The 20,184-nt window shown below is 48.0% G+C and overlaps 2 protein-coding genes across 12 annotated transcripts in view; one reads left to right on the plus strand and one right to left on the minus strand.

Annotated features, from left to right (window-relative positions):
* Positions 1 to 8,005, plus strand: part of LOC138758449 (transitional endoplasmic reticulum ATPase-like) — a 59,453-nt gene extending 51,448 nt beyond the window's left edge. For all 5 annotated transcript variants that reach the window (XM_069927375.1, XM_069927377.1, XM_069927379.1 and 2 more), the window contains one exon: positions 4,815 to 8,005. In XM_069927375.1, the coding sequence (XP_069783476.1) occupies positions 4,815 to 4,911 (97 nt within the window). In that variant the 3' untranslated portion in view covers positions 4,912 to 8,005. The remainder of the gene's footprint in view (positions 1 to 4,814) is intronic.
* LOC138758451 (prostaglandin F2-alpha receptor-like) overlaps positions 1 to 20,184 on the minus strand; it is a 92,577-nt gene that overhangs the window by 61,559 nt on the left and 10,834 nt on the right. For 5 of the 7 annotated variants that reach the window (XR_011354287.1, XR_011354286.1, XM_069927382.1 and 2 more), the window contains exon 2: positions 17,444 to 18,323. Coding sequence is in view for 5 of the 7 variants with exons in the window: in XM_069927382.1 (XP_069783483.1) it covers positions 17,444 to 18,323 (880 nt within the window). In the remaining 2 variants the exon portion in view is untranslated. Of the gene's footprint in view, positions 1 to 9,340; positions 11,622 to 11,642; positions 12,874 to 17,443; positions 18,324 to 20,184 lie in introns of those variants that run through there. The other 2 variants (XM_069927380.1, XM_069927381.1) reach the window with 2 other exon arrangements.

Below are 20,184 nucleotides of genomic sequence, written 5' to 3' on the forward strand. Positions count from 1 at the left end.
GGCAGAGGAGATTGCTGTCTGGATTGAGAACATGTCTTCTGAACATAGGTTGAGTGACCTTAGTCTTCTCCTTGGAATGATGGATGATGAGGGGTGGCCTGATTGAGCACAATGCTATAGGAACTCAGCAGGTCAATCAGTGTATATTATAGCAGCAAAGATACATAACCAACGATTCGAGCTTGAGCCCGTCATCAAAAGCTTTCACCAGCTGAGTTTCTCCAGCTTTGTGTTTTTACTTCAACCACGGTGTCTGCAGACTTTAGTGCTTTACCTCCACGATGAGATCGCGTGGACAGCCAGAGGCTTCTACCACAGGGCTGAAATGGCTAACATGAGCAGGCGTAGTTTTAAGGTGTACTTGGGAGTAAGTTGGGGGTGGGGGGATGTAGGTTTTTCACGCAGAGGGAGGTTGGTGCATGGTGCAAGAGGATCTTTTAAGAGACTGTTAGAAAGGTACATGGGACCGAGGAAAATGGAGGGTCATGCAGCAGGCAAATTCTAGGCAGTTGATAGATTAGGTTATTAGGTCGGCACAACACTGTGGGCTGAAGGGTCTGTACTGTGCCATTGAATCATAGAACATTACAGCTCAGAAACAGGCCCTTCGGCTTTCTAACCATTTTTATGCCTAACCCCACTGTCCATTCCCCTCCCATCCATATACCTGTCCAAATTCTTCTTAATTGTTAAAATTGCATTCACCACTTCAGCTGGCACTTCGTTCCACACTCCCACCACTCTCGGTGTGAAGAAGTTTCCCCTAAACTTCTCCTCTTTCACCCTTAACCCATGTCCTCTAGAGTTTATATCTCACCTACCCTCCCTACATTTACTCTGTCTATTCCCCCTCCTCATTTTAAATACCTCTATCAAATCTCCTCTCATTCTTCTCCACTCCGGGGAATAAAGTCCTAACCTGTTTAGCCTTTCCCTGTAACTCAGTTCCTGAAGTCCAGGCAACATCCTAATAAATCTCCTAACCATATAACCATATAACCATATAACCATATAACCACTTACAGCACAGAACAGGCCAGTTCGGCCCTACTAGTCCATGCCGTAACAAATCCCCACCCTCCTAGTCCCACTGACCAGCACCCGGTCCATACCCCTCCAGTCCCCTTCTATCCATGTAACTATCCAGTCTATCCTAAATGTAACCAATGATCCCGCCTCAACTACGTCTGCCGGAAGCTCATTCCACATCCCTACCACGTCCCTACCGTAAAGAAATTTCCCCTCATGTTCCCCTTATAATTTTACCCCTTCAATCTTAAACCATGCCCTCTAGTTTGAATTTCCCCCACTCTTAATTGAAAAAGCCTATCCACGTTTACTCTATCAAGTCCCCTCTCAATCTTCTACGCTCCAGAGAAAAAAGCCCCAATCTGCACAACCTTTCCCTGTAACTCAAACCTTGAAATCCTGTCAACATTCTCGTGAACTTTCTCTGCACTCTCTCTATTTTGTTTATCTTTCCTATAATTTGGTGACCAAAACTGTGCACAGTACTCCAAATTTGGCCTCACCAATGCCTTGTATAATTTCATCATAACCTCCCTCCTCTTGAATTCAATACTCCGATTTATGAAGGCCAACATTCCAAATGCCTTCTTCACCACACCATCTACCTGAGTATCAGCCTTGAGGGTACTATTTACCCCAACTCCTAAATCCCTTTGTTGCTCTGCACATCTCAATAGCCTACCATTTAATGCATATGACCTATTTAGATTTGCCTTTCCAAAATGTAATACCTCACACTTATCTGTATTAAATTCTATCAGCCATTTCTCAGCCCACACCTCCAGCCTTCCCACATCACCTTTTAATCTACGATAATCTTCCTCACTGTCCACAACACCACCAATCTTTGTATCATTCGCAAACTTGCTTATCCAATTCTCCACCCCTACTTCCAGATCGTTAATATATATAACAAACAATAGTGGACCCAGGACCGATCCCTGAGGAACTCCACTAGTCACCGGCCTCCAATTGGACAAACAATTTTCTACCACTACTCTCTGACAAATATTTGTAAATACCATCCCTCAGAACACTTTCCATCAACTTGCCCACCACAGACGTCAGACTCACAGGCCTATAATTCCCAGGTTTACATTTAGACCCTTTCTTAACTTAAACAGCGGAACCACATGCGCCACCCTCCAATCCTTTGGCACTACCCCCGTGGCCAGTGACATCCTAAATATCTCTGTTAATGGCCCCACTATCTGTCCACAAGCCTCCCTGAGTGTCCTTGGGAATATTTTGTCCGGTCCCGGAGATTTATCCACCTTTATCTTTTTTCAACACTGCCATCACTACCTCCTCGGTTATCCTTATATGCTTCATTACCTCCTCACTATTTTTCTTTACCTCTGCCCTCTTTCAATCTTATTAACATCTTTCCTGTAGTTAGGTGACCAAAACTGCACACAATATTCCAAATTTGGCCTCACCAATGCCTTATACAACTTTATCATCACATCCCAAATCCTATAGCCTATATGTTCCACGAAATCCAAATTAAAACAGGAAGTGCCGGAAACACTCAGCAGATCAGGCAGCGGCTGCGGACAGTGAAACAGTTAGGGTTTTATCTGAAGGGTTCCTGGTTGGCAAGTTAACTGGATCTTTCCCAACCTCAGGATGTGTAGTGGGAGCAGTCCATAGCAAGGTCCCACCAAAAGCAATGCCGATGACCATGTGACCTGCTCCACAATATTGGTCGAGGGATTCACACTGACTGCATCATTGGGAAGATCTCAGAAACCACCGCATATTTCAGCATATAAGTCGAAGTCTTGAAACCCTCAAAAATCAGAGGTCGACTTATAGCCAGATACAAAAATTAGACCTTAAATTCAACTCACAAAACCGCTCGACGTAGATTCCGCATATAAGATGACCCTTGAAATGCCAAAAGAGAACCCAACCTACAACAAATTTTCAACTTACCAACTTCTCGCATATCTCAAATGTCCTTGCAGCAGTTGCCAGATTTTTTAGCCACTTTTAACTTGAAACTCGTTTCATACTTTCGTACTTTTGCAGGAGGCTCATTGACAACTTTCTGGCAATCCACAACTGCTCAGTCAATGCTATTTTGGGAGGGTGGAGGGGGGGGGGGGTCAACTTAAACACCTGATATATGATAAAACCATGAAAATGAGGCTGAAAATAGGGAACATAGGAACATAGGAAGTAGGAAATAAGATCATGGCTGATCTAATTTATAACCTAACTCCACCTACCTGCCTTCTCCCCATATCCCCTAATTCCTCTATCATGTAAAAATGTATCTAACCGAATTTTAAATATGTTTAATGAGGCAGCCTCAACCACTTCCCTGGTTAGAGAATTCCAAACATTCACTACTCTCTGGGAAAAACTATTTTTCCTCATCTCTGTCCTAAATCTACTCCCCTGAATCTTGAGACTGGGTCCTCTCGTTTTAGGTTCCCCAGCCAGCTCAAAAAACCTTCCTACATCTCTCCTATCCATACCCTTCATAATCCTATATGTTTCTATAAGATCTCCTCTCATTCTTATCTGAAGGTCGACTTATACGCTGAAATATACAGTAATTCAGACTCTCCAACCTGAGATGGTTGATTTCACACAGATGCTGTCTGACCCTGTGAGGAGCTATTTGCTTCAGATTTCCAGCATCTACAATTTTTTTTTAATGTTCACTGGGAAGAATTCCCAGTTATACTTTGGAAAAAGGAGTGTGCTAAGGTTTTTCTCCCAGTTAAACGGGTGGCCGTGGGTAGCTGCGTAGGCCCCAGCTATGCCTGCCAATCCTTGCTACAAGCCTACACAGGCAAGGCCCCCTCAACTCTTCCTCGACTACACTTGATGGTACCCACAATGAGCTCGTCGATTTCATCCACTTTACTGCCTACTCCAACTCCAACCTCAAATTCATTTAGTGCATCTTTAGCAACACTTTCTCAATCTCTCTGCCTCACTCTTGGGAGGGAAATTCTCAACAGACACCTGTGAACACACCAGCTACCTTGACGACACCTATTCGCGCCCCGTCCATTCACTTCCCACAATTCCTCCACCACATCCACTCCCAGGATGAGGTCTTCCAGGCGAAGTCATCCGAGATGTCCTCCTTCTTCCAAAAGGACATGGCCTCCCCTCTCCCACCATCAACCTGACTCTCGCACGCATATCCACCTACACGTCTGCCCTGACCCCCCCCCCACCACCCTCCGCCCCCACGCACTGCAAGGTCTTGTCTTCATCTACCGCCCCACCATCCTCTGCATCCAACACTTATCCTCCACTACATGCTCCCACCACTAGACACATCCTCCCCTTTCCACCCTCCGTTCAGCTTCCCTTTTCCCCATCCCTGTCTCTCCCTCTGCCTCCTTTCCTTCAGCTCTGCCTTCACAGATGCACCCCCTCCCCCAATCAACTCTCACCTTTCCATGTCCAATAAAGGCCTTTTGCCTGTTGCCCCTGCGGTCCACCCCCTGCCCTTTTTATTCAAATACCTGCCTGTTCCTTGCTCAAACCTTGAGGAAGGGTTCAGGCCTGAAATGTCGGTAATATATCTTCACCTCCTGATGGGTTCCTCCAGCAGTTTTGTGCTTTTACTACAGTCACAGCTTCTGCAGACGTTGGTGTTTCATTCATGCTAGGTTTTAAGTCTACCCTAGAGGGCAGAAGGTACAACCTGTTGATTTCCTCCAGTTGGAGGAGATCTTGTGATGTTAATGGATGGACATCAACTCTATCGCCGGTCCCGAAGTCCGCCAATATCAGTATCCTCTTTCCTTTTCCAGGTTTCCATCCACCAGCCAGTCCGGTGGTCAGGGGAGCAACGGAGGCAGCAGCGGGAACCTGTATCGTGAGGACGGCGACGACGATCTTTACAACTAATGGAGCCGAGGTTGCCGGGGTCTCAATTTGGAGCGGGCACCACTCCCCTCCTCGACTTCCACCATGGCCACATGCACCATTGTAAACGTGGCAGGAAAGCAGGACATTATCTGCAGGGGTCTGGGCCCCAAGCATCGCTTCATTTGTGGGTGGGGGGATGGGATTTCTGACCAGATCCCGTCACCCATGCTCGATTAGCAGTGGGTGAGATCCATCCATCAGCACTTTGTATAGCACCCAGCCCAGGATTGTGCAGGGCCTTTGCACGTACACGCGGAGTGAGTGTGTGTGCATGTGAGCGCGTCAGTGTGTCTCCTCACCTCCCACACATTAAGCTTGCTGCCCTTCCACACGTAAACTTGTGTGATTAGATATTTAATTGAAGATTAAATATAAACTGAAAAGGTGTTTTACAAAAAAAAACTGACCGTCTTACTGAGGTACTTTTGCAGTGAGGTTGTGAATGGCAAAGTTTTTCATCCAATTCCACAAGGATAAAAAATTGAAATCTTGGTTATCACTGTAGATTCATCATATCAGATATCCGGATAGAGAGAGGGAGAAAGATTGTGTGTGTGTGTGTGTGTGTGTGTGTGTGTGTGTGTGTGTGTGTGTGTGTGTGTGTGTGTGTGTGTGTGTGTGCACAAGTGTGTATGATTGTATCTGTGTGTGTGTCTCTGTGTGTGTTTCTGTCTGTGTCCGTCCATGTATGCAGGTGTGTTAGTGTGCGTGTTTGCATGCATGTGTGTGGGTGTGCACGTGCAAGTGTATATGAGTGTACCTGTGTGTGTCCGTGTTTCTGTCTGTGTCTGTCTGTGTATGCAGGTGTGCCCATATTTATGTTTTCATGCATGTGTGTGTGTGTGTGTGTGTGTGTGTGTGTGCATGTCCTGGATTGGTCTATATATGTAGAGGTTACCACCAGCCCAATGTACCTCCTGTGCTGGCATTTGCTTTCTCAGAATTCACTGAGGCAGAGTGGAAAGAAGTCATAGAAACATAGAAACATAGAAGATAGGAGCAGGAGTAGGTCATTCGACCCTTCGAGCCTGCTCCGCCATTCAACGAGATCATGGCTGATCTTAAAGTTCAGTACCCCGTCCCCGCCTTCTCTCCGTAACCTTTAATACCCTTATACTGAAGAAATAAATCTAATTCCCTCTTAAATATATTTAATGAACCTGCCTCTACTGCCCTCTGTGGCAATGAATTCCACAGATTCACCACCCTCTGGGTAAAGAAATTCCTCCTCATCTCGGTCCTAAATGGTTTGCCTATTATCCTCAAACCATGGCCCCGGGTTCTGGATTTTCCCATCCTTGGAAACATCCCATCTGCATCCATTCTGTCCAGTCCTGCCAGAATTTTATATGTCTCTATGAGATCCCCTCTCAATCTTCTAAACTCCAGCGAGTACAATCCCAATTTGCGCCATCTTTCCTCATCAGTCATTCCTGCCATTCCAGGTATCAGCCTGGTGAATCGCCTCTGCACTCCCTCCATTGCAAGAACATCCTTCCTTAGATAAGGTGACCAAAACTGCACACAATACTCCAGGTGTGTTCTCACCAAGGCCCTGTACAGCTGCAGTAAGGTATCCTTGTTCCTATACTCAAACCCTCTTGATATGAAGGCCAGCATACCATTTGCCTTTTTAACCGCCTGCTGTACCTCCATGCTCGCCTTCAGAGACTGATGTACAAGTACCCCTAGGTCTCTCTGCACTTCCCCATCTCTTAATCTATTGCCATTCAAATAGTAATCTGCCGTTGAACATGCCCGAGCAGTGCGGTTTGGTGGAACTAAATTCAAATCCTATCATCCCGTTGGCCTTAAATTTAAGTTCTGCAAATTAAATTAACCCAAATTAGGAAAGCAAAGGATAAATGGCGGTGGCGTACGTCTCAAACATTTGTCATTGGTATTCGTCAGAAATGGGTTTTGTCTGATTCCAGAACAACTTAATCAACTAAATTAGGGACAATGCCTGTGCACTCAGTCTTTTTGATCCCCTGATTTGCCGTCTGTGTCCTCGTCAGATCATAGATATGGAGGTTCGGGCCCACAACCGTTGCCTGCAGAAATATGGAACTCAATTTCCAGACCACTTGTGACAAGAGGCTCCGTCCTCAAGCGCCCGTCTAATGTTCACACAAGCTGCATCTTCTGATTTCAAAGCCACTCATGTCCTGTTACCTAACATCATTTTAGGGTTTAAGTATCCATATACGTTTCTTATTGAGTGGTAATGCTGTCAGAACACAACAGGGCTTTCCGTGACACTTTTTCTCCTTTCATTTTAAATTCACAAGTAATTGAAGTGCCCACTTCAGATTTTATTCAAGGTTATTTGTAGATATTTTGCTTTGACCATGTTCAGCACTTTTTATACATAGTCCCCTCATTTCAGGGCGCCATAATGTTTGGGATATTTGGCTTCACAGGTGTTTGTGAGTACTCGGGTATGTTTAATTGGTTCATTGGTGCAGGTATGAGAGCTCGGCTTGCTTCTCCGCTTTTGATCACCTTTGGAGTCTGTAGTTGCCATTTTTTAACAGGAGGGGCAAAATGATGTCAATGAAAGTCAAAGAAGCCATGATGAGGTTGAAAAACAGTACAGGGACATCGCCCAAACTTTAGCATTTCCAAAATTAACTGTTTGGAACATCATTAAAAAGCAAGACCCTATAATAGCAAGGGGCCTGGTGTTCCAAGGAAGACCTCCACTGCTGACGACAGAAGAATTCTCATCATAATGAAGAAAAATCCCCAAACATCTGTCAGAAACACTCTTCAGCAGGCAGGCATGGATGTGCCGAAGATTTCACAAATATAATTTCAGAAGACACCCTGCGAGATGTAAACCAAAAGTGTTACGCTTTAGATCTTGGGGAGCTCCTTTATGCCTCCACACTTTGCTCTTGCCATCACTCTGATGCAGATTAATCTTGGTCTCATCCGTCCACAAGACCCTGTTTCCAGAATTCTGCAGGCTCTTTAAAATACTTCTTGGCAAACTGTAATTTGGCCATCTTTTCTGTGGCCAACTAGAGTTACAAATAACCTTGAATAATATCAGAAATTTGCACTTTAATGTGATCTGTTTGATTCATTGGGTAATGCTTCCATTACCCCATCAATACAGTTCAAGTTCAAGTTTATTATCAGTGGCCACAAGGGTGAGACAGAGGTAGGTCACCCCGCTGTACTTGGTTCCTATCCTGCTGGGCACGTCGAGGAGTTTTCAGAAGGTCCTCGCCTGCAGTCCCAAGAACATTCAAGTCCCAGGATGGACCACCCATTGAACCGACGTGCCGTGGCTGCAGTTTGGTGGCATTTCCACCCACAGTTCACTTCCCGATCCTAGCAATGGACAAAGGCAGAAGGCACAAGTGTGCTGCACTTCTCTCCAGGTGTCTCCAATTCTGTGCATTCAACATAGAAATCTACACCACTGCACAGGTCCTTTAGCCCACCGTGCTGTGCCAATCGAATAACCTATCAACGTTTTCTTTCCACTCACATACCACTTTAAATATTCCCTATGCCATTGATGCTCTGTGATTAGTAAGGGGTTGCTTAAGGTGGGATGTGGGTGGAAATAAAAAGTTTGAAAACCACTGTTTTAATCATCCCTAATGGATTCGTTATGTGCACGGCTTCATAACTCCAAAGGAAATTGGCCAGTGACAATTTTTCTCAAGCAAAATATTTCAGTAACAGTTGGGTCTAGAGCAGTGGTTCTCAACCTTCCCTTCCCACTCACACACCACCTTAAGCAATCCCTTACTAATCACAGAGCACCGATCCCATAGGGATTACTTAAAGTTGGATGTGAGTGGAAAGAAAAAGGTTGAGAACCACTGGTCTAGAATCTCCCTATTGTGTAACCTTCCTTTTTAGCTCAGTTCCACATTCTGTACCTACAGAATATTGTATTAAATGATCCTATTAGGGGAGGCACAGTTTAGCGTAGCAGTTAGTGCAACACCGTTACTGTGTCAGTGACCGGGGTTCGAATCTGGAGCTGTCTGTAAGGAGGTTGCATGCTCTCCCCGTGATCTTTTTTGGGGTGCTCCGGTTTCCTCCCACCCTTCAGAGAAAAAAAACGTATGGTGGGATTGGGTGGCACAGGCGCATGCCGGGATGTCGGAATATTGAAAAATTGGACCTGCCTCCGTCACCGTGACATTCCACGCGCCCCCCCACCGCCCAACTACCCTCAGCTGGCCCGAGAAGCTGTTTGACTGGCATCAATTCCTCCGCTGCCAACACACCCATTTCGAAGAAGTAAAGCACGAAGGTATTTAATGTCCACAAAGCAGTTGGTGACTCCAGCACCACCTCGGCTGCCTGGAAGGCGACAGTAAAAACTCACCATCAGCCAAGAATGAATAAAAATGACATCAGTTCATCACCAGTTACTAAATTCTGACAAAAACCTATTTTTATTCAATAGCTTAAAGCAGTGACTAACAAGCCCACGGTACAAAAATATATGGCACAATATATTTATTTTAAAAAAAACATTTACAATAATTCTTAAATATATTTCATTTTCACTTAATTATATTCTTTGAGCTGAAATTATTATTTGCATTTCTGAACAACTTAACACTGACTAAACAGTGCTGAGACGGTAACAAATATAGATATTTTGTTCGAAGTGCTGCTCTTGTGAAATAAAGTGCCTTGATTTAACATCAATGACTGCCACAGCTGAAGACCTCCCTTCACATGACAATTCACCGATTTGGTATTTTCTGGTAAACAGTGCTTTTATTTTTGACCTCTCTGCAGGGGAGATGTCCAGCTTAACCAAAGGGTAGACCTGTGTAGAGATTTTCAACAGCCAAGTAGCCAAGTACATACATACATTACAGTAGAGCAGCCCGATTGGGGTAGCGGTTACTGTGCCAGCGATCAGATTTCGGATCCAGCGCTGTCCATAAGAAGATTGTACATCTCCCAGTGTCAGCGTGGATTTTCCCCAGGGGCTCCAGTTTTCTCTCAAATGTACCGGGGGGGGGGGGGTGGGTTAATGGGGTAGCACGGGCCGAAAGAGCCTGTTACCGTGCTGTATGTCTGTCACATAACCTGATGCTAAGTGCATAATGAATGCATCACAAGCTTGCGGGCAGACGTCGCATGTGCTTGGCATTTGGGCAATCCCCGGGGTGGGTTGGAGAATCTCCCCTCCTCCACCTCAAAGTCTTCCCACGAGATCCCGTGCGAGGGTCAGGTCTTAAAAACATGGAAGCGCAGCAGGAGCTCGGCAGCACCCATTGGAGGTAAAGATACGTGACCGAACATTTTGGGCCTGAGCCCTTCTTCAAGGTGTGAGCGAAACACAGACAGGCAGCTGAATAAAAGAGGCTGGGGGAGGTGGAGGAGCACAGGCCAACAGGTAAAAGGTGAGACGGATGGGAGGACGAGAAAGGTGGGACTTGATCGGGGGAGGGAAGGAGGGCAGGAAAGGAGACAGAGGGAGAGACGATCTAGAAGAAAGGAGACATAGGGAGAAAGAGATGGGGAGGGGTGAACAGAAACAAGAGGTCGATGTTAAAGCCGTCTGAACCTTGGTTGAATATTTTGACAGCTCAGGCCCTACAACTATCTAACATTAAGTCAGCCTAGGACTACCTAAAGGTTTACTGAGGGACAAGGGTATCGGGTGCAAGGAGCAGAGTTCTCGGACATCATGTTGGGCTGAAGGGCCTGTTTCTCTGCTGTCCTCTACTATAATCTATCAGATTCATCTCTTGGCCAACTAACCTCATCTCACTGGCATGCATGATAAGACCATGTGATCTTCCAGCCAATCACTGGCCAGCAAACACCCCCCGACTCCAGTCCACGGCATTGCTCCTCGCCATCTGGCGACCCTCCACCACTCTGCATTCCAGGGAGCGGACGGAAGAGGGCCAGGGCTCTTCACGTTGGGCAGCATCTGGGCTGGTGGTCATTCACAAGACCAGGGCAGGAACTCCACTGGAAGGGAAGGGAAGGGCAGTGGAGTGGGGCTGTGCCCAAGTTCCACCCATGGCAGGATTTTTACTGGGTCACTCTCACCAGTGACTGGAAGTGTGTAACTGAGCAGCAGGATGGTTTGGTCTTACATTAAAATTGATTCTAGAACATCAACATATGCCCATCTGCTTACACGAGGACTGTCTTTCCTGAAGGTTGGAAGGGAGAGAGAAGTCCTCAGAAAGGTGAGTTCTGCTTTTAAACCTCAATCTTCATGTCCGCCACACTCCTCGGTGTCCCTCAGCTCCCCGAGGGTTCTGCGCCAGTCTGTTTGCTCCCAGTAACATGTTGTCCATTCCTCTGCATTCCCCTCTGTGCCAGCTCCCATCATGCCCAGTCTACATGGCGCTCTCTCTGAGCACTCACGAGGAACTGCGCCCAACCTGATCCGCATCCAGGAGGGCCACCTCTCAAACGGCAACCTCCGAAGGTGCCCTTCAAAACTTTTTGACCACACTCCGATCGGAGCTTTGGAAGGAGTTCGCCCACCGGTCTAACTTGCTCTTGTTGATGTCTGTCTTCCTCAAGACAGCCTGGTAGATTTTTCTCAGGACCGCCCGACGCAGCAGGATGTAGACCCAGGGATCTAGGATCTGATTCCAGGAAGCCATCCTAACCCCGAGGAGGCTTAACCAAGGATATTCTGTGCTCTTCTGGATGCGAGTGATGGACACGTACACCTGGCATCAAAGGGGAAAGGGGTATTTAGACCACAGTAAACCACAAAGAATCATGAACGTGATTCTGTCTATCACTCACACTCCCTCCCCTCTGTTGAATCCGTCTATACCTCCCGCTGCCTTGTCCCCTCCCTCCCTTCTCCACCTTTGTGACCACACCTCCCTTCTATCCCCAACTCTTTTGGTCAGACGCCTGCCGACGTTTTTCCAACTTCAATGAAGGGCTCAAGCCCGAAACATCGGTTTATGTATTTTTTGACACGGCTTGGCCTGCTGAGTTTCTCCAGTGTTGCGCGTTTTTCCTTACAGACGGCACCAGGTTCGAACCTGGGTCGCTGGTGCCATAACAGCACTCCACGAACTGCTACTATTTCTAAAGTGTGCTGCGCTTGAAGTGCCTTTCAATGCCTTGCCACGGAAAGAGGTCACAAGGGAAACTCTAGCCCCAGGCAGCAGAATAAATAATGGCCAGGTCACGGGGAGAATGCATGCAAGGTCCAACCAGGAGTAAAGCACAGAATACCAAAGAAGATCGAGACCAGACAGCATCTGTGGAGAGAGAAACTGGGCTGATTGTTCGCGATAATCAAAATCCTCTCTGCACCATATTTCCTGAAGGATATTAGCAAGGAGAGGAGTTGGACTGTTTTCTGTGGAGCATCAGAGGAAAAGGGAAATGTGATAGAATTTTACAAAATTAAGAGTAAATTTTAAAATATACTCTTAATTCCGTAAAAACATGGAACTGCTGGAGGAACTCGGCTGGTCTCGCAGCGTCCATAGGAGGTAAAGATATATAACTGACGTTTCAGGCTGAGCCCTTCTTCTTAGACTAGCTGAGTTCCTCCAGCATCCTGTGCTTTATTGCAATCACAGCATCTCGCCAAACCCCACAGCGGTGGGACTGCCACCAAGGGGATCACCATCCTAAATACTTCTGAAGGCTGCAGGGGACGGGAGGGTGAAACTGGGCTGTTATACTTTGGTCCGCCACCAGAGGGGGGTGCAGGAACACAGGAGGGACAAGGGAGTCAGCACATAGGGGTGCTGGGGTTGTTTAAACAAGAGCAGTGCAGTTATTAGCATTACAGCGCCGGGGACCTGTGTTCAAATCCGGCGCTGTCTGTACGTTCTTCCCGAGTCTGTTTGGGTTTTCTCCGGGTGCTCCGATTTCCTCCCACTCTCCAAAACATACGGGGTTGTAGGTTAATTGGGCGGCATGGGTTCGTGGGCCTGTCACCGTGCTGTATGTCTAAATTAAATTAAAATCCAGAATCAGAATTTATTGTCAAGAATGTGTCACGAAATTCGTTGTTTTGCGGCTGCATCAAAGCCCAAACGCTGCTGTAAATTACATATCAAAACTAAACAATTAGTGCAAGAACACAGGAGAACATCAGGCAGTGTCTGTGGTTCATTGTCCATTCAGGAATCTGATAGTGGAGGGGAAGAAGCCATCCTTGTGCTCGTCTTCAGGCTCCTGTACCTTTTTTCCCCGACGGTGAAAAGGGCCTGGGTGGTGAAGGGGGGGGTGGTGTCTTTGAGGATAGAGGCTGCTTTTTAAGACACCGCCTTTTGTAGATGTCCTCGATGGATTGAAGTCTGGTGCCTGTGGTGTCACAGGCCGAGTTAACCCTCTGGAGTTTATTCTTGTTCTAAGAGTTCGTGCCTCCATACCAGGCAGCAATGCAACCAGCCAGAATGCTCTCCACGATCCACCTGTAGAAATTTGCAAGTGTCTTCAGCGACGAACCGAATCTCCTCAAGACACCTCACGAAGTATAGCCACTGGCGAGCCTTCTTTGTGATTGCATCACCATGGAGGTCCCAGGGCAGATCCTCAGGTGTGTTGGCACCCAGGAATTTGAAGCTCTTGACCCTCTCCACTCCTGGCCCAGAACAGGCCCTTCAGCTCACAACACTGACCTTGATGCCAATGAAGACTAATCCCACCAATCTACAAACTATCTTCATCCCTCCATTCTGTCCACCTGAGGCTTCAAGGTCTCTAAAGTACCTGCTTCCTCTCTCCCCTGGCAACACGTCTCACTCTCCACGAAAAATACAACACAAGAATCTCCTTCAAACCCCCACCCCCCCACCCCCCGCCGCCTTAATGTCATATCCACTCCCAATTCATGTTTCCACTCAAAACATCTCTGCCTTTCATCATTTTGTATTGAAACACAAAAGTCTGCAGACGCTGCAATTGTAATCAAAACGCAGAGATGCTGGAGGGACTCGGCTGGTCTTGCAGCATCCTTAGGAGGTAAAGATAGATCACCGATGTTTCAGGCCTAAGCCCTTCCTCAAGGTCTGAGAAATAAACCAGGCAGGTGCCTATATTAAGCGTAGGACAGTCCACCAGACAAAATGTGTTAACATCATCGACCTCCGTTTTCCATTATTTTCCCCCTCCCGCAACAATCTTTCCCAGTAGCCCCTTTTACACAGCCATTTCAAGATGGGAATATTGCGCCTTTATTTACGCTAGGCTGTCCCGAACATGGAATGAGGGGGAGGGGTCACTACAGTCCCGGCAGCAGAGGTAGCCACAGCGCCGAATTGTTGTCTGTAAGAAGGGTAAGCCGGCAGGTCGGGACCAGGATGGGGAAGGATGTGTATGTTATACGTCACATTAGACACCACAGGTCTTTTGGTTCCGGAATGCCAGCTTGCTGTCTATCTATATGCCGGCGTTGATCAGTGTAAATAAACGAAGTCGGCTTAAGGACGGTTCTTCTTTACGGCAGGAGACCGTGGGATCTCAGTGTAAAAAGGGCCAATGTATCCTTTCTTCCAGCTCTGTCACAGTACCAAAAACCACCCCCTCCCCCCAATCAGTTCTCACCTTCCCTCTCTCCCGTCCTCTTATCCAATCAACACCTTTGGTCTACCCCCCACCCCATTCTTCCCTCCCCAGCCTTTTAACGCAGGCTCCTTTATTACCCTGAGGAAGAGCTCAGCCCGAAATGGCGGCAAATTACCTTTACCCCCCCTCCCCCCTCCCGGTGAATGCGGTGAGACCGGCCGAATTCCCCCAGCATCCCTGTGCTTTGACTCATTGTTCTGTAAATTTCGATCAGGCTTCCCGTTGGCCTCCAAAGCTCCAGAGGAAAGCAACACAAGTCTATCCAACCCCTGTCCTCGCTCATATTTTCCAGTTTCATGGCACCAGCGCCCCCTCCCCATGAGGATATTGGAGCCCCTCTCGGTTAGATGCCACCTGTCCTTTGTGCACAGGTCCCTCCTGCCCTCGAAATGAACCAATGATCCACCTGAAGACCTTCCTCTTGCACCACACATTCCACCGTAAAATCTTCTTTCCTTGTTTCACTATCACATAGCACGGGGTAGGTGGGAGGGATAACCGTACATTGCAATCGTAGATGTCCTGGTTTTAAAATCACTCCTTTGCTTTGCTTGCACACAAGAGATAGAGCGTGGAGCTGAGATGCAGGTCAAGGTTAAACAGGTAAGGACTTTATTCTCTGAATCGCAGAAGAACGAGGAAAGATTTGATAGTTATTACTTTTAATTTAGACATACAGGCCCTTTTGGCTCACCAAATTGACATCCATTTAATCTACGCCCCCAGTATGTTTCGAACGGAGGGAGGAAACCAGAGCCCCCCTCCCACCCTGGGAAAAACCCACGCAGACACGGGGAGAATGTACAGACAGCGTGAGATTTGAACCCCGGTCCTGGGCGCTGGAAAGGTGTGGCGTCAACCATGCCACCCGAAATTATACAATATTCTGAGGGAGATAGACAGAGTAAATGTAGACAGGCTTTTTCCACTGAGTTACAAACCAGAAGACATGGGTTAAGGGTGAAAGGGGAAGAGGTACAGGGTGGGGAACTTCACATGGAATAGTGGGAGTGTAGAACGATCTGCTAGCTGAAGTGGTGAATGCGGGCTCAATTTTGACATTGAAGAAAAATTTGGACAGGTACACGGATAGGTGGGGCGTGGTCTGGGTGCAGGTAGTGAGACTGGGCAGAATAATAGTTTGACAGACTAGAAGGGCCTATTTTCAGTGCTGTTACGTTCTATATTTCTATGGTAATAGACGCGGCCCACGAGCCCACGCAGCCCAATTACACCCATGTGACCAATTAACCTACTCACCCCATCCCATCTATGGAACATGGGAGAAAACCGGAGCACCCAGAGGAAACACGGGGAGAGCATACAACCTCCTTACAGACAGCAGTGATTTTGAACTGCGGTCTCTGTAACAGCATCACGCTGACCTCTAAGCTCAAATAAAGGTTGAGACTCACTGCTCTAGACCCAATTGTTACCGAAATATTTTGCTTGAGAAAAATAGTCGTTGGGCCATTTCCTTTGGAGTTCTGAAACCATCCACATAAGGAGTCCATGAGGGATGATTAAAACAATGGTTTTCAAACATTTTCTTCCCACCCGCATCACTTTAGGCAATCCCTTACTAATCACAGAGCACCGATGGCATAGGGATTACTTAAAGTGGGATGTGAGTGGAAAGAGAAAGGTTGAGAACCGCTGCTCTACAGCATAATGCAGTACACAAGAGCACTGGGGAAATGCAGCAGGTTACACAGCGCCAACAGGAAGCAGAAGGATATAACCAGCATGATCCCTTCATCAGGGGTAAAACATGAAAGCCGGCAGACACTGTAGTCGAAGTAGAAACACAGCGCTGGAGGAACTCAACGGGTCGAGTAGTGTCCTTTATACATTACCGATACATTACCGATGTTTCGAACTTGAGCCCTTCATCAATGTATGAGAGAGTACTGGCACCTTCCCCTGAGCCTGCAGGAGGTGCCCACACTACATTCCAGGACCCCAAGCAGGCCTTTCAAGTGAAGCAACACTTCACGTGCACCCACAGGACTGGTTTACTGCCTCTCTCTATGGCCTTCTCTCCATCGTAGAGACCGGTCACATACTGGGGGAATCGATTCGCTCAGCACCTCCTCTCCGTCCGCAACATCGACGGCCATTTCAATTCTAAGTCACTCTGTCGATGGCCTGGTGTAGTATCCCACCCTGACCACCCGGAGATGGGAGGAACACCACCTTATTTTTCATCTGGGCCCCCTCCAGCCAGATGGCCTGAATATTAGCCTTTTTTAAAATGCACCCCCTCCATCGCCCTGCAATGACGCGTCACATACTCACCAGAAGTACCGCCGGATGTTTGGATGCTGGCCGCCCAGTGACGCACACAGTCAAGCGCTGTCATCACCGTAATAAGCGAGTTGGCCATTTTTGTTTTCAAATCACCTGTGGATGTGACCTAGGTGAGTTTAATTGGGTTCCCTGGTGACCTCTGAGGTAGGTCAGGGGCCCGGTTGGATTCTGACAGAGTTGATCGGGTTGGACCCTTTCCAACTGCTGCATAACTGGGGCACTCACCGGTCCAATTGCCCTGTTAACCCCATTTTACAAGGGCCTATTGACTTCGCTGCTTTCTGCTAAACTTGCTCTCCTTCTTTTCAGTTCTCCCCTCCCTTCCCCCTTACCCACCTAGCCTTCCCTCCTCCCCCAATCGCTGCTGTCTCCCACCTCCACCTATCATCTCCAGCCTTTACCACCCGCCTCCCCCCATTCTGGAACCTGCCGACATTCTCCCCACACCTTGATGAAAAGCTCAACCCCGAAATGTCAGTTCTATATCTTCACCTTTGCTACATAAAGGACACTGTTTGACCTGCTGAGTTTCTCCAGCATTTTGTGTTTTTACTGAAAATGTATAATGATTATTAATGTTCAGAAATGAAGTGTAGAGATGTCAAAATGACATTTATAAGCAGGATCTCTCCGTACGTACCAGCATAGGGGTCCAGCAAACACAGGAGACCAACATGATTCCAACGAGCTGGACAACCATTTCGATGTCATGTGACTTTGCCCTTCGATTACAGTTCCGTTTCTTGATGCGGGCCTGGATGAGTGAGACTCCGCTGATAGTGTTACAGATCAGGGATACGAGGAGGGTGATGATACCGAGGAACAAGAAGATCAGGGCGAAGCTGTCCTCCAGCCGGTTGCTCTGGGACCCCATGCTGATAAAGCACCAGGTCTTTGACTGCTGCATACTGTACCGGCCCACCCCTATGAAGGGCAGAAGGGCCACAATGCCACCAGTGGCCCACAGGCAGCCGACGGCCAGCTTGGTCCTGGCGGAGGTGACCAGGGACGAGTGGAGGAGGGGCTTGGTGATGCCGACGCAACGCTCCACTGCCATGGCGCCGCCAAAGAAGAGCGGGCAGAGGCCGAAGAACACCAGGCTGCCCCCCAGCAGCTGGCACGTGGGGCTGCTGCTCTCCACCTGGCCAGAGTAGAATCGGAGGACCAAGGCACCGGGAATGATGTGCCCCGCAAAGTCTGTCAGCACCAGGCTGCTGGCGAGGAACAGGAAGGTCGCCTTTGACCGCCGCCGGAACCTGGTGTAGCTCTTCACCAGGATGAAGAGGGCAGCAATGTTGGACAGGGCACCCAACGTCATGGAGAAGATGGGTACCGCCATGGACCTGGTCGGGGCCTCCATGTAGATTTGGGCGCTGATATTGATTGGAGGTAGGCTGGTATTGTCCATGCTGTGGCCGGAGTCCTTCATGTGACCGTGCTGGATGGTCGACATGTTGGAGGCTTGTCCCATGATGCATTTCACCATGTCCACCTTCGCCCAATCCATGCCATTGGCCCACCTATCACAAAGCAACAAAGGAGCATTACTCCAAGGGATGGTCAACAGTTTCTGGGAAGAGAGGAGCAGAGCTGACATTTCCAGTCAAAGGGATCAGAACAGTAAGTGGCCATAGGAGAGTTCAGGGGGACCTGCCTCTCTGAAAATCACATGACCTCTTCTGGGGGTGGGGGAGAGGGCCCGGAGTCACCTCAACAACTGAGCCAGCAAATTATTCTTCACTATTAACCACAGGTAGTCCCTGTCTTACAACCCATGCGAGTTACGGCCATCCATCCCGAGTAGGAGCTTGGGGACCTCGGGCTCAACAACTGTTAAAATGTCTGAGTGGTCAGGGGGTGGCGGTGGAGATGAGCCGGTACCAGCAATGGGGAGGTGTCAGGGACCGTCGACGGTGGCGAGGTGTGAGAAAGTGGCAACAGCGGCAGGGATTACACGTGGTCATTGGGCTAATGCGAACCTGATCCTGAATGGGAACGGCTACTTATACCAACGCCTACACTTGCAAATGGCTTTACATTGGGGAAATGGACAAACGATAAGACAGACACAGTGACTTGTGACCATTTCAAGATATGACTGGTTGGCCAGAACGGAACATGGTTGAAAGATGAAGACCACCTGTACAGAGAGTCCCACAGCTATAGAATCACATTCCATTACCTCAATGACATTCCCACAAATTGGGGGAACATCATCTTATGTTCCATCTCAACAGTCTCCAACCCAACGATACAAATATCCCCCCCCACCCCCCGGTCTCTCTCTTTCTCTCGTATCTCTGTCTCCCTTCCTCCAGCCCTCTCCCCTTCCTTCCCATCAGAGAGCGAACATCCTCCTGCTCTCTCTCCCCATCCCAGCGGCATGCTTAGCATAGAGGTTAGCGTAATGCCTTTACAGCGCCAGCGATCGGGACTGGGCTTCATATCCCACGCTGTCTGTAAGGAGTTTGTACAATCTTCCCGCACCTACCTGGATTTCCCCTGGGGGGGGTGTCCGGTTTCCTCCCACCGTTCAAAACGTACTGGGGGTGTAGGTTAATGGGATGCAAATTAGGCGGCACAGACTCGTGGGCCAAAATGGCCTATTACCGTGCTAGATGTCTACATTTTTAAAAAATTAATTTAAAAATCACTTTTCCGCTTTTGCCCTCTCACCCATCAGCCTGTGCTTCTCCCCTAGACCCTTCCTTGCTCCCTCCTCTCCTCCCCCTCTTTTTAATTCAGGCGCTTGCCTGTTTTCTGCTCATATTTTGACAAAAGGGCTCAAGCCCAAAACGTTGGTTACCCTTTACTTCCTATATCATTGCTCCTCCTGTGCAACCCCCCCCCCCCCCCACTGCCATTGCCTCTTCCAATTTTATTTTTCAGATTTACTGTCAAAGTACATATATGACATCACATCCAATCCTGAGTTTCTTTTCCTGCGAGCGCGGCAGAATTACCACCTATTGGCCGTACAAAAACAACCATACACATGTAAACAAATAAAGAAATGTAAACAAACTGATTGTGCAATACAGAGAGGAAAAAAATCAATAAGGTGCATAAGAGTCCTTAAATGGGTCCCTGATTGAGTTTGTCATTGAGGAATCTGACGGTGGAGGGGTAGCAGCTGTTCCTGAACCTGGTGGTGCGAGTCTTGTGGCCCCTACACCTCTTTCCTGATGGCAGCAGCAAGAACAGAGCGTGTGCTGGGTGGTGTGGGTCTCTTATGAATGCTACTACTCTCCGACGGCAGCGTTCCCTGTAGTGGGGAGGGCTTTGCCTGTGTTGTCCTGGGCTGCGTCCACTACTTTTTGCAGGGATTTATGCTCAGGGGTATTGGTGTCTGCAGACCAGACGATGCAGCCGGTCAGCACA

Source organism: Narcine bancroftii, chromosome 3 (genome assembly GCF_036971445.1).
Source record: "Narcine bancroftii isolate sNarBan1 chromosome 3, sNarBan1.hap1, whole genome shotgun sequence".
Lineage (NCBI taxonomy): Eukaryota > Metazoa > Chordata > Chondrichthyes > Torpediniformes > Narcinidae > Narcine > Narcine bancroftii.